The 15,258-nt window shown below is 41.8% G+C and overlaps 1 protein-coding gene across 5 annotated transcripts in view; it reads right to left on the reverse strand.

Annotated features, from left to right (window-relative positions):
• LOC142099006 (cytosolic carboxypeptidase 6-like) overlaps positions 1-15,258 on the reverse strand; it is a 1,251,957-nt gene that overhangs the window by 369,220 nt on the left and 867,479 nt on the right. For 2 of the 5 annotated variants that reach the window (XM_075182043.1, XM_075182039.1), the window contains exons 1-3: positions 14,526-14,999; positions 10,154-10,287; positions 3,656-4,040 (exon numbers count right to left, since the gene is read on the reverse strand). The exons of 2 other annotated variants lie outside the window; for them this stretch is intronic. In XM_075182043.1, the coding sequence (XP_075038144.1) occupies positions 3,656-4,040; positions 10,154-10,287; positions 14,526-14,715 (709 nt within the window). In that variant the 5' untranslated portion in view covers positions 14,716-14,999. Of the gene's footprint in view, positions 1-3,655; positions 4,041-10,153; positions 10,288-14,525; positions 15,000-15,258 lie in introns of those variants that run through there. One more of the 5 variants, XM_075182042.1, reaches the window with a different exon arrangement.

Below are 15,258 nucleotides of genomic sequence, written 5' to 3' on the forward strand. Positions count from 1 at the left end.
ACTATTTAATTAATGTTTTAACACTATCTTAATTTATATTAATGGGTGTGAAGATACGTGGTTCCCAAATCACTCAGACACGGTATTAGAGGAAAAACAGAAGGATGATTTATTCTGCAGAACAGGATTAAATACAGCACAGCTCCCTTAATGATAGCAGCTCCAACAAGTGAGGAAATCAGTTCAAATAAATCCAGTGGGATAGGTACAGTATGGCCCCATTAACAATAGCAGGTCCAACAAGTGGCAAACTCAATTCAAATAAATCCAGTGAGATAGTTTCCACAGCACATCTCTGGCAGAGCATCACCTCTTGGCCAAAGTCAGTCACATACGCGTCCAGCTCCCAGGGTAGCCTCTTTCATCACCTCATAATCCCACCTTGAGAACTGCCAGGGGAGTAGCAAAAGGTCTCGATTGGAGGGCTTCTCACACTATCCAGCCCCCTCCCCTAACTACCCAGGTGTCCTCCCTCAGGTGACCCCTGCTGGGTTCGACTCCTGGCTGTCTGTAGAGCTCACTAGTGGGCAATAGGGAGTAAACAAAAATAACAATGGTAACTTAATTCACTCAACTCCTGAGTGTTCCCTGTGGAGGTGGAATTTAACCCCTGAAGTACTTTTCCAAGGATATGTTATAGTTCCATCACTGATACTTCCTGATAACAACATGGCTAAAAAGTGCAGTTCAGGTATGGATTATATTAAGGGGTTGTAACACCATACACCATGGCCGTTGGGTGTGAAATGTCACAAGTGAATTGAATTCAGCAAATACCGTACTTAATTAACACTTGAGTCAGGTAGCAAGTTCAGGCAGGGAATGAAACAACATATATGACCGACTTGTAGAGTATCAAGCATGACAGCAAATGTTCCTTATCTGCAACATCTGGTGCTGGTCAGTAAAAGGCGCTTACTATCTGCCCAGAAACTATCAGCCAAACTCCCCACTAAACCTCTGAATTTCCCTACCACCGTGCATGCACGCAGGTTTGTTCCGCACCACTGCCGCCACTGTCAAAAATAGCGTGATGCATAATAGAGCATGTGGACAGTCCACACCAGGAGCCAGGCTGTCAGTGTTGGAGAGCATTGGCTCCCCACTTCAGTCTCCTCGTCCACCCCTGTTGAGTAGCACCATCAAGAGTCACACACTAAGCTGGGGCCATTACTGTCTCTCCTTCAGTGTGCTCCATCCATCCCAGTGACTTAGCCTCTCCCCTTCTATTTTTCTGTCTCCACAGCGGGTGAGGGTTTGCTGTATACCAAGCTCAGCCTCAAAGGTATTTCTGTATAAAACCTCATGAATATGAAATATGCTCTGAAAGGAAGTGTCATTGCCACCCCCCTGGCATGTACACACACCTCTCACTGTGACACCACAGGAGGGAAAATGTGTTTTAAAATCCCTGGGACTGAAGCCAAAAAAGTGTTCCTTTTACCTGGAGACCAATCTGATTTAATGGGGCATAATTCTAAGAAACACTAAGTTTCCATTTCTGTATTTTCTCCTTTTATTTTTAAGAAGCCTGCTTTGCTAAATATTATTGTATGACATTTTGTTATCCTATTTTCCTTTTATTCATTATGCATTTTGAGTATTTTCTCATATTAAACCTTTTTTTATTAAGGTTCTGTCTTTGTGTTCTTAATGGACTCATGGTCAGCTTGGCAACTAACTGGGCATTACTTGTGTTAATGATTGACAGTAGCATAGAGATAGGGAGGGGAGCGACGGAAGGCTTCCAGTGAGAGTGTCATTGCTTGAAACATACCTCGGTGGTGGCAGTTTTTAATTAATAGTTCATTAATAGTGAGCATACGGAATAAAAAAGGGGGTTTAATCATTTTTAGCAAGCTATGCGGTTGTGTGATTAACCCTTTGTCACATACAAGTCTCAGGTGAGTGCTGTTGTGTGACACGCATTAAAAATGTTCACTTTCCATTTCAGAATTGTTTTCCACAAACCGCGAGAGCAGATGAATACAGAAAGGAGCATGTACTTCACTGTGCAAGCCTGTAACAGTAGGCACATACTGCTTCCTACAAAAACATCCAGCAAACTACACTCATTACTGCCTATTAACGGTTTTTGGTGCTTTTTAAGAAAACACCAGATAAAGGTGTGGAAAGTGAGGGCTGCTGTTACGACTAGCGGCAGATATCATAAACTTTCAGAACTGTCGGAGTAGAGGTCTTCATCTTTAGCAGCCGCATTTTCCGTAGAGACTAGTTATGCTCACAGGTACTCAGATGCCCCCAGGTCTTAAACTCAATGTAGTGTAAGTTTATGAGTAACGCCGCAGTACCGCAGATGAGGTGATGACAGGAAGCAGGGGTGGTCAGGAATAAGCTGAGGTCCACAGACTGGAGCAGACAAGCGTAGTGAGGTATAGGCAAAGGTCTGGGCCGGCAGCAAACAGGGGTATCCGGGTCACAGGCAAGGGCAGGGCCATGAGCAAACAATCAAATCCAGGAAAACAAGCCAAAGAGTCATACACGGTAATCAATCCAAAAATCAGAGAAACAGACAGGAACAGGTTAGCTAACCAGGAACTGAGACGCTATAACTAGTAGGGAGGATAAGCCCTCCCTGCCTTATAAACTTAGATGGACCAATGAGGAAGGAGCACACCCAGGACTGGCAATCAGCCCCAGCTTCAGCTGATTAAAACTATAGGCTGTAAGGTCATGGCTGACCCGGAACCAGTATGCAGAATAAACATAATACAAAAACTCCAATTGGAGTTACATGCCCCCTCTTATCTATCCTAATGTGGCAAACACTTCATTTGTTTTACGTGCACCCGGCTGTGAATCATGCCGGGACGCGGCGCTGACAGCAGGAGGCGTTCCGATTGTTGTCCTGGCAACGGTTGGGCCAGGAGAGGAAATGACGTCCCGGTCGTCATGGTGACGGCCCGGGATGCCTTTGGAGCAGAGAGTCGTGACGGGTGAGTGCACCGCCGCGGCTTGTGACAGCTGCCTTATTTTCCACTCCCTTAGATGTGGCAACATGATAAACGACTATTAAATATTTACTTAACACATTTTAAATCTCTAATCTCATTTTCCACTGTTCCATAACCGCGCCACTTTTGCTTAATGGGACTAATTTATCAACATTTTCAGGAAGCAACCCCCTTTTTCTTCAGCTAATACCTTTTAAACTTTAAGTCATTTTTAGAAGACATGCTGCCAATTTTACTCTTCTGTAATAATTAGCCAAATTTTGCTCTACATTTATAGAGCATACCCTCCAAAATGTAATGAATTACTAGGCTACAGCAGCTCTTTCCTATTGTATTAATAATTCACTCTGCTCCCTACGTATAGCAAATAAGGGAGCGGGATCTGATCTATGGTTCTTAGCGCAGAGGGAGTCGGTCTGTCCGCAGTACTTAAATAGAGTTCTATTAAAGGTCAATGGATGGATTGCAGTGCGCTTATTCTTCGTCAAACATCACAAGCATAAAAAGCAGCTAGCCGAATCCCCTCCATTGCTATATGTTTGGGGGCACAATTGATTAAGAATGGTTTACACAAAAATGGACAATCCCTTTAACTGTTCAGTTCAATTATAGATCCACAACAGCTGGATAGTCACAGCGTGTCTAAGCCTTATATATAAAAGTACAGTTAAGCCACTTACCGCTGCCCAGTCTAAGCAGTAAGACATCCTGGAGCCTTCTGTTCAGGACCCGAAGTTCCTTCACTTCTGTGACTAAAGTCCCGTAATCTTTCAGCTTTTTTGCCTGCTGAACTAGCTGCCTCCGAGTCCTTTCCAGTTCATGCTGGATATGCCTCATTTCAACCTGCTGCTGCTGGTAACTCCTCAGGAGCTCCTCATACAAAACGTGGGGAATCAGAGCATCGTCCAGTCTGTCCATGTTTCCAGCCACGTGGCAGGATTCCAGGAAAGTGTCATCGCAGCTGGAGTTGTGGCTGGGCCCCACGCCATTCTGCTTCTCAAGGCGGGCCACAACTGCTTCAATGCTTTTGCGAGTTCCTTCCACTTGTTTTCTTCCGTCTGGTCTCTAAATCAGGGGTAGAGAAAATAATGCAGAATTCAAGGCTGCAGGATAGATTAAGGGGTCAGGGAAGAGATGCATTCATAGACATCAACAGAAAAGACTCAAAGCGGTTAGACACCAGCAGTATTTCTTAAAAGGTATTAGCTGCCTGTCTCCTGGGACATCTCCAGCCCCGCTCTAAAAACACAAGTAACTATTTCAATCACAGTTTGTGTCATGAAAAGTAATTTTAGTACAATCTAACTTATTCCTGTAGATAATAAGCTTGAGAGTAGGACGCTCTTAGTTTGTTTTCTAATACCCACTCAATTTATACTGTGTTTCTTCCTAAAGCAGTGCAGAACAAGCTGACAATACATACTAGTATTATCATGGTCGTACAGTAGCAAAAACAGTACATACATAAAACAAGGACATATGAGGTAGACAAAATAAACCCAGACACGAAAACAATGGGTATGAAGGACTCTGCTCATTAGAGAGCTCACATTCTAAGTGGAAGAGGGCACAGCTGAAACAAGAGGAGAGAGTGTGGCTCAGAATAGAGATTGGGACAGCTGTGAGGGTATATTAGTGTAAATAGTATCATCAGGGATAAGGTTAGCTAAAAAAAAAAAAACGTGTAAAGATTTGAAGGCTGTGGGAAAGCCTTATTGGGCGTGGTAGGGAATTCCATAAGTGGGGAGCAGCACGGGAGAAGTCTAGTAGGAGGGAGTGACAGGTGGTTACCAGAGACGAGCAAGGATCGAGGAAGAGCGAGGAAGATCCTAGAGGCGAGAAGAAGGAGAGTATTTTGATATGACAAAGATTATACACCTGCAATGATACTGGAGTGGTATTCAACCACTTCAGAACAAAATGCAGGTGAAGTGATTCCTTTGTGCGCTGTTAACATTAAATGTTAACAGGACAGCGTTATAAACCTGAATTACAGTATCAACACTTGTATAAAAATAAATTTAAAAATAGAAGTTGCTTCACCTTTTCTACATGAATAGTACAGATTTACTAACACATGCTTTATGCGTATCTGCAGTGTAAGCATTGAGCAAGGTCAGGCTACTAAGCAGCTATTGCACCCTCCTTAGTAAAGAGGTGCAGCTAAAATGGAGAGGGTGTAGACCTTACTCAGCCTGCACCAGTTTCTCTAATGAGAGACTCAGTGTGTAGGATTTGTGGATTCAGTTAGTGCGTCAAGGGCCGTGTCCATATGTGAATTGCTGAGAAACATAAATATGCTCTCATTGCAGTCAGTTGCCTCCAGGTCTCCTCCAGGCCCAGAGTGGTCATCCGAGAAGTCAGTGGGGATACAGGACCCATCTGTGCAGCTCTTTCAGTTTGGAGAGAATGAAAAATAAAGAAAGACCCCTCTTGAACCAAAGAGCTACTATATGTGGGCGGGATGTAGGATCCCATCTTTAGCAGAAGAATGGAGTCTATGGAGCAGTGGATAATTGTCTACCTGTCCAGAAGGTCCATCCTAACCTGATGAGGATCTATAATAACTGACTTATTAGCAGGGATAGCACTGTTACCTGTGAACCCACTCTTGTTTTTTAAAGGACAGTACCTGAATACCAATAACATGGATGCAAATAACATGAGGGTAATGTTTCCCAATATAAGAACCAGAAGCTCTTAACACTAAAATTCATACACGTAATGTGCCATAAGTAAAAGAAGAGAAGCTTGTTACGTAGGGTCATGCACTACGAAAATCACATCTGTCTCCATTGGCCTGTATAGGGGTAGAATTCAAAAAATAATATGTAAATATGAACGCAAAGTTGTTAGAGGCATAAGTATATTGGGTATATTAGGAGAGAGAGATTGTAAATTATTGGGAAACAATTGGTGTTGGTTGGATTACAGGCCTGTAAGAAAGGGAAATTCTGCAAGGGCGAGTGAAAAGATCAAAAAACAAATTATGGAGAGCACAAGACCATCATGGTACTGTCAGATTTCATTCTGTGGGCTAGTAAACCAGACAGAATTATAGACCAGTAAAAAAGGGCACGACGCACGGTTTAAAGATGCCAGACACAAAAGCCAGGCTTTATCATAAAGGAAGGGAGGGAAAAATGATGCCCACCAAAACAGACTCATGCTTCAGGAAACAAGTGGGAAACAGGCCTAAAAGAGCGATCCTGTGATTATATGTGTGCTAAACAGGCTATACAGGCTTCCCAGTGCCGCATCTGCAGCCATATTGCTGCTGCATGAAGATATTGTGCACCAGAAAGACCTGTATTAGTCAGAGATGAAGGAAATATCCATGTAATTGCTGGGCATGCACATTACTAAACACAGAATAAACACCAGAGAATAGCTAGCATTGTCAGGAAAGCCTAGATAGTTAGTGGAATCAGTAACTGCATTTTCCTTCATGGATAACGCTCGGTCCATTTTATATGTGACAGCGTGAGAGAACTAGCTGATCACACTTCAAAATCAAAAAGATATATGTGGCTGACAGATGCAATCAGTGTCAACAAGTGCAACCATATTCCTGTAGGATTGAGCAGTATAAATGAATTTCACAGAATAAATTTACACAAGCCAGCCCAAATAATAGCTTGAAAGATCATATTCTCTCCTTTCTCTTCACCCTGGAAAGCCTAGCAGCCAATTTACCAGTGTCTGAGGTAAAAGATGGAAAAACATTGATAATTATGCTTTAGAACCCATATATAATGTGACAACTAGACATTTCTTCACTATATTTGAGTGAAATGTACTGATCTTGGATATTATATTTACCCATATTGGTAAGAAATTAACTCATTTCTGGTAAATGACCAAATCTACGATGAATATGAGGACAACACATTTCGTGTAGTCACTGGAAGGTTGCTCTACTTTAAAGAAGTTCACCCAATTACTATACAAGAATGGTCACATTACCCCCAAAGCAGCTCTAAATGAGTCTTTAAATACTGACCCATCACACTTTCTCCTTGATTAGTCCAGTGTAACATCATCATCATCAACAATTTATATAGCGTCACTAATTCGGCAGTGCTGTAGAGAACTCACATATTATGTGAATGACAACATAGGGGTATATTTACTAAACTGCAGGTTTGAAAAAGTGGAGATGTTGCCTATAGCAACCAATCAGATTCTAGCTGTCATTCTGTAGAGTGCACTAAATAAATGATAACTAGGGGCCTGATTCATTAAAGATCTTAAATTGAGAAGTTTCTTATTTAAGTCTCCTGGACAAAACCATGTTACAATACAAGGGGGGCAAATTAATTTTCTGTTTTGCACATAAGTTAAATATTGACTGTTTTTTCATGTAGCACACAAATATCAACTTTAAATTTCAGTGTACAAATAAGCTATCAAGTATTTTTGTGCTACATGAAAAAACAAACAGCCAGTATTTAACTTATGTGCAAAACAAAATCCTAATTTGCACCCCTTGCATTGTAACAAGTTTCTCAAGTTAAGATCCTTAATGAATCAGGCCCTAGAATCTGATTGGCTGCTATCGGTAACATCTCCACTTTTTCAAACCCGCAGTTTAGTAAATATACCCCATAGTCTCTGCACAACGCTGTGTAATATGTTTGGCACTGTATATAATAAATATAATGGTGTATCGACCAGAAAAACACCTCTCCTAACTTATGCTGATATTCACTTTCATCTTGTAATGAAATGTAGCAGTTTTAAAGGAGAAATCAGTGATCCCAAGTTCTACTTAAGTAAAACACAACAAATAAATCATGATTCATTACTGCACAATTAGTTAAAGCAATACTTTATGTGCAAGCAATCAAGGTTCAGAGATATTCGGCTTGAATACATCATTAACCTTCTCTCTGGCAGATGTACACCGATGTGAAATATGGGGTAATAAAGATTTTCGGGTTGCAGTGCTGACACTGGATTAGTTCAGAACTTTCTTTGTGTTTTTGCCCAATTAATGATACCTAACTAAGAAGGCCGTTATCTACTTTAATGTCATGGTCCAGTTGTAAGGCAAAGATCAGAAGAACCTTATTAGAATTATGTTACAGCAATACTTTCTTTGTGCTGAGAAATGCAATCTGACAAATAAAACAAAACAAGCTGCATACACCACACGGTAACTATTTCACCAGCTACCAGGCAGTAATGTTTAACGTACCACTGCAGCAATATAAGGAGGACAATGAAAACCAAACACTGCATTATAAGAGCCTCAGTACTTAGTAGAGAAAAATTTCTTAATAGATGACTTTTTTTTAGTGTTGGGTGGAGTTCCATAAGTTAATACCTGGTTTCAGGCGTTCCACCGATCTCGTGGGACCCCTGATATCTGCAGAGGTTGCGCACCTGAATATTCTGCATTAATGTTTGACTTCTGGAATTCTACCCAAACTAGCCTTGGACAGTACATCACAAGCACTGCAGGGGCAGAGAAGTGCTGTCTTCATCAGTAGTGGGCAACCTGGTGTGTTTCAAAGACCTTACAAGGGCCTCTTCTTCCTCCACAAGAGCCATGTATTAACTTTGTAGAGAGGTAGCAGATTATATTAAGAGCATCAGTGTGAAGCAAAATGTAAAGTAATGTAGGTTAAGCTATGATTGGCTAGTAAAATGTAAAGTAATGTAGGTTAAGCTATGATTGGCTAGTAAAATATAAAGTAATGTAGGTTAAGCTATGATTGGCTAGTAAAATGTAAAGTAATGTAGGTTAACCTATGATTGGCTAATAACATGTACAGTAATGTAGGTTAACCTATGATTGGCTAGTAAAATGTACAGTAATGTAGGTTAACCTATGATTGGCTAGTAAAATAAATGTACAGTAATGTAGGTTAACCTATGATTGGCTAGTAAAACGTACAGTAATGTAGGTTAAGCTATGATTGGCTAGAGATCTGTTACATACCGGTGTTAATAACCTGTAACATCACACATAGTAGGAAGGGGACCCTACAAGCAAAGTTACTCTGGTCATGAGGACTGCATAAGAACCCACTCAGGACAGCGTGTGGTACCCTGCAGCTCATCTACATCCATCATTTTATGAAGAGTTCGATGAACAGTTTAAAAACATTGTACACAGTTTTTAAATAATACAACCTTTGTCAATGGCATGGTCTATTCAACACTGCCTAACTCATTGGTGTTTTCACTTACAAAGCTGCACAGATCATGGTGGGGATTACAGGTAGGCAAAGGAAGTCTAGTCCTGCAGTATTACTTCTGTTTAGAATATGGGGATGCAGAACAACCTTAATTCTTTATATTACATGTGGACACATCTTCCCTGACCCCCAACTTCATATGAATGCTTTAGTGTGGTTTTGTGCGCTTCCACTGGCACCAGACTGTCCTGGTTACAGCACATTACACCTTAGAATGTGTACATTATAATCAACCAATTAGGACAGAGCAATAAGTAAAGCTGGAAACTGAGAATTCAGTCAAATGCTTTAACCCAGGAGCCTGTGAATAAGCTCTGTAGTATTTATATCGCATATCAAGTGGCGGATACCCCGTGGATCTGTGATGTCACTCGTTTTGACAGGCTGGGGCAGCACAGTAGCCTAGTGGTTAGCACTTCTGCCTTACAGCACTGGGGTCATGAGTTTGATTCCCGACCATCGCCTTATCTGTGTGGAGTTTGCATGTCCTCCCTGTGTTTGCGTGGGTTTCCTCCTGGTGCTCCGGGTTCCTCCCACACTCCAAAAACATACTGGTAGGTTAATTGGCTGCTATCAAAAATTGATCCTAGTCTCTGTCTGTCTATGTGTGAGTGCGTGTCTATATTAGGGAATTTAGACTGTAAACTCCAATGGGGCAGGGACTGATGTGAATGAGTTCTCTGTACAGCGCTGCGGAATTAGTGGCGCTATATAAATAAATTATGATGATGATTCTTGTGAAAGTTGGCAAAGGTTTGAAAATGGCTGCCACCATTGTGCACAAATGACCAGTTCATTTAAATGCTATGAACTTTTCTAGCATGAAAATACAATTCCCTGTTATCTTGGTCATTTACTCTCCATTTTTCAATGCAGTATTTAGAAAACAGCTGAGCATCTGAGGAGTCAGTGTGTCTGCTCTGTGATTGTGTACAACACGTACGTTCTGAGGAGAAAAGTTTATGCATGTACCTTACTGTGTCGGCGCTCGCTGTCCTCCTCCTCGCACTCTTTAAACTCCCAAGACCCTTCCAAAGAGTTCAGACACAGCTTGGGGATTTTGATTTTTTTCTGCATTACGCGGTTTTCCAGATCGGTTTTGTTTTCTTTAAAAAAAGAACGGAAAGCACATTAAACAGATTAGACTTGGCTTCTCTTGAAGATCAAAATATGCTTTGTGCTGCAAACATTAAAACGATGCAGCTTCCAAAAGGTGAATATTTTCTGAAAATGTGCAGATACGATTTTATAGCTCTACAATGAAAATAGAACAAAGAACTATTTGTATCTAACTGCATATGATTTCAGAATTCAAGCCTTCCAAAAACTTACTTTTAGAACATCTATTTTCTCTTCTGTAAATCTTGCAAAGTGTGCTAAATAGATTTGTATCTTTGCCTCAGCTTTCAAGCAGTCAATTTCATGCCGAAACCAAAAAGGTGCTTTATTAAACTACTGGAAATTACATATACCTACTGAATATATTATATGGATTGCTATTGGACAGCCCTTTTCTTTCAATATGGCCTAAACGTGGGTGCCTAGGATGGAGGTGTTTAAATAATATGACAAATCAAAATCTAGCACTGCATTCGTTAGATACCTCGCACCCATAGTACAGAATGCTATAGACAACTGAGAAAACCCAACGCTAGCAGTGCTTTGTTCCTCATCCTGTGATTGATACGGAGATGAAATAAAGGCTGGCAGAGAAGTACTAGTTGGGGAGCACCATCAAAATAGTGGGAGTTGTCCCCAATATTGAACAAGCAGGTCACCCACTAGCATTATGGTAAACACCACTATGCTTGAGACGTGGTGGAAACCAATACATACCATTGGGGTTGGGGAGGGCCAATGGTAAACACTTCATTAACCCACATTAATTAATTTATGGTGAACGTAAGTAAATGGAGTATGCAGAGTCAAAAACTATAGTTCCACAAAACAAATGCTCCCAACTGCAAGTGCAAAGTCAAGTGGGTATGCCGGCATTGGTGCCAATTGCTTCCATTCCCATATATATTTACATGCTTTTATACACATTAAAAGGCGAGCATGTATTTTAATGTCAACGAGTAAGGGCCTTAAAAGCAATAAAGTAAATTAGTTAACATTGCAGATAGGAATATGTTTGTGGGTTGTGCTAATTGTATTCTACACTCTGGTCTGCCTATATAGGTCATAAGAAAATCTAGATGTAATTGCATGTGTGGTGTTTTGATTTGCTTCACTTTTACATTGTTTGGCTTTCCTTCCACAGAGGGAGTCATTTTTTATTTTCATTTTAAGAGCAAGTGACGGACATGCTGCAACATTGCACAGTTTGGGAATGGAAATTGTGGGTCTTCTTAAACAAAGGGGCTCTCACTAACAAAGGGGTCCCAATGATGATCTCAATGGGCTATATCAAGTATATAGTCACAATCCTTTGGCGAATCAGAAGCTAGCTAATATTTGGGTTGATGCTATCGACCCCAGCTCACGTTTGGCAAGTTCCATGGCCAAGTGAATACTGGAAACAGCTAAACTGGGAAATATGTCACAGTTCTCTAGCAGGGCTGCATTGATATACCAGATGTGGTTAAAGGAGGCTTTATAAGGTGGAAAAACCATTAAATAAAAGTTAATACATAGTTGTTAAAACATACATGTCAGTAAGACTGGCAATATAAAATAAATGAACTTTAGCTTGTTAAGCTTTACTATTGTCTTAAGCTGGGTACAAACTACAGAAAATTACTGCAGATACAATTCCACGGTGGCTCAGTGGTTAGCATTTCTGCCTCACTGTACTGAGGTCATGAGTTCAATTCCCAACCATGGCCTTATCTGTGTGGAGTTTGTATGTTCTCCCCGTGTTTGCGTGGTTTTCCTTCGGGTGCTACGGTTTCCTCCCACACTCCAAAAACATACTGGTAGGTTAATTGGCTGCTATCAAATTGACCCTAGTCTATCTCTGTCTTTGTCCGTTTGTATGTTAGGGAATTTAGACTGTAAGCTCCAATGGGGCAGGGACTGATGTGAGTGAATTCTCTGTACAGCGCTGTGGAATTAGTAGCGCTATATAAATAGCTGCTGATGATGATTTTACCAACGACTGAAATTCCTAATGAGCATGCAGATTTATGTGTATATACACAATTTACCTTCAGATCTGTGCTCTTCATCTCTCATAACCATCTGTAGAAAAGAAACATGACTCTGCACACTCTATAGAGATCTGCCTACACTGCTGGTTGTGAGTGCACACGCACTTTCCGCATTTGCCCGACATCGTTCCACGGGTGATAGTGATTTTTAGGCACTTTCTAAAACTAAATCAAACAATACGAAGTGCTTTGGTGCAAGAAAACATGTTCGTGGAAGCGTACAGGCCAATGCGATATCTTACCAAGAGGTCGTTTATCGTGTGATCGACACCATAATTGGATGAAAAACCTCAAGTGTGTACCCAGCTTTAGGGTAGTGGCACACGGGCAATTTGTCAGCATATTTACAGAGAAATATTTTGCATGAGCGTATTTTAAATTCTGCCGATTTCTGCTGCTGAAACCCACTCATCTAAATACTGGGCTATTTTCAGGTAATTTTGAGATTTAACATGCAAAGGGAAAACTAGCTACACATCACTGCTTTAGAGTGTAATTAAACCGTGTGCATCCGTTCAGTAGCGTTTCGTGCTAAATCACTGTCAGCAGTGATTGACAGTGGATAGTTATACGTGTGAAATGCTCAAAGAATATTTAAAAGATGTCTATGGGGTAAAATATTGAATGTTTTTTGTTTTTTTTAACATGACTACAGTGGAGAATCACCTCTGTGCCACTACTCTCTCTCTTTGTGTGTGTGTTAGAGAATTTAGACTGTAAGCTCCAATGGAGCAGGGACTGATGTGAGTTCTCTGTACAGCGCTGCGGAATTAGTGGTGCTATATAAATAAATGGTGATGATGATCCTTAGGCAACCATGGATCACCAGCTGTAGTGGAACTACAATTCCCTGGGAGTGGTATGCAAGGACAGACCTTATAGTTTCACAACAGTTGGACAGCGACATGTTTCTTTCCAATGTTTAAATATCATAGCATCGGTTCTTTCATCACCAAGGTGCGTGTATTATGCCGACACCTATTTGTTCAGACTTTTTCCTTATTTTATAATCAACTTCCACTTCCATGACCTAAAATCCATCAGGAAAATCTGCCTACATGTGCTAGTCTCCATGTCATTCAATCATAGCTGCTTTGTCAGCATGGTTTAATATATTATTGTACTTCTTGTATCTGGCACACAATAGGTATCATTAGTCAATTTTCTGCTTGAAAGGATGCAATGATATTTATTTTTCATAGCTAGGAGTAGTCTGTGTGATTTGAAGCATATTTTAAACGATCCATGAAGTGGATTCACCAATCTAAGTAAAACTCTGTCAACAACATCCCAAACCCTAGACATGTTATATCATCCTAAACTCATACAGTCACCTGCACCCCTAAACTTGTTTTATCACCCTGTAATTATTCTGGCACCTGTACCCTCAGACTTGTCCTGTCACCCCAGACTTCTATCAACCTACATTCATCCTGTCACCTGCACCCCTAGACTTATCAGCCTATAACTATCCCGACACCTGCACCCCTAGTCTTATCAGCCTATAACTATCCCGACACCTGCACCCCTAGTCTTATCAGCCTATAACTATCCCGACACCTGCACCCCTAGTCTTATCAGCCTATAACTATCCCGACACCTGCACCCCTAGTCTTATCAGCCTATAACTATCCCGACACCTGCACCCCTAGTCTTATCAGCCTATAACTATCCTGACACCTGCACCCCTAGTCTTATCAGCCTATAACTATCCCGACACCTGCACCCCTAGTCTTATCAGCCTATAACTATCCCGACACCTGCACCCCTAGTCTTATCAGCCTATAACTATCCTGACACCTGCACCCCAAGACGAGTCTTATCACCCCAGGCTCATCCTGTCACCTGCACCATCATATTCGTTTTGTAATCTTACCTCCTGAGCCACTTACCCCAGGATGAAGGGTGCAACTTCCCCGAGACTAATACAACTACCGTCTCATCTTGTCACCCCCCCAAACACACCCGTCACCTGCCCCCACTCCCACAGGTGCATGACTTGACTTGGGGGTGAGTTGTGTATTTGGTCAAAACACAAAATGTAACAGGTGCAATACATTATGTACCCGCTGCCCTCCATCACCCGGTCACCCACAGCCCCCTCCATCACCCGGTCACCCACAGCCCCCACCCGGATTGTACTCATACTACGACAGGTCACCATTATATATATATGTATGTATGTAACTCACCTGCCAGCGCCAGGATCTGTGCATGCTGCGGGGCCGCGCTGTCCCCGGCTTCCTCCTCCGGGCTCCGGTACACCGTGTACACCTTCCGGTTATCGAAATCCTCCGGTGAGCTGGGGTGGAAGCCCAGGAACCGGGCCGCCGGTAACGTGTCACATACGTTGTCTTCCAGGAAGCGGACTAAGGCGTACATGGTCCGCCCGCTGACGGGCCCGGGTTCGGCGATCGGCAGAACGCGGCTGCCCTGGCAACGGAGGATCCGGCGGCGGCCAGGCTAGAGCAATGGATTCCCGAGACACCTATCAGCTGCTAACCCCTGCGCTGCCAGCTCTGGGCACCCAGCTGGGCATGGTGTACCCAGCATTTCATGTCTGTCACCTGTAACTGTGCTGTGGTACTACAAGTCCCAGCAGGACACTGAGTCTTGTAGTCATAGGGGTGCCACAGGTTGCCTATCCCTGCACTGTGCATCTGTAGTGCCTATAAAGTCATTTATCCCTATATATTGCACATAGTTACCACTGGCAACTGTCTTTAATTTCCAGGGATTTAAAGTTTTGTCTCAGGAAATATTTAACTTTGAAAATGTCTATTTTCTTTAGTATTAACCAACTGCACAATAACATGTATGTTTTGCTGTAATTCTTTGTATTTACTTATTTTATAGGTTTTATTGAAAATTAATATTTCAGATAGAGAAAGTACACTACTGTCAATACACCTGACATGATGCTCA

The sequence above is a fragment of the Mixophyes fleayi genome, chromosome 8 (genome assembly GCF_038048845.1).
Source record: "Mixophyes fleayi isolate aMixFle1 chromosome 8, aMixFle1.hap1, whole genome shotgun sequence".
NCBI lineage: Eukaryota > Metazoa > Chordata > Amphibia > Anura > Limnodynastidae > Mixophyes > Mixophyes fleayi.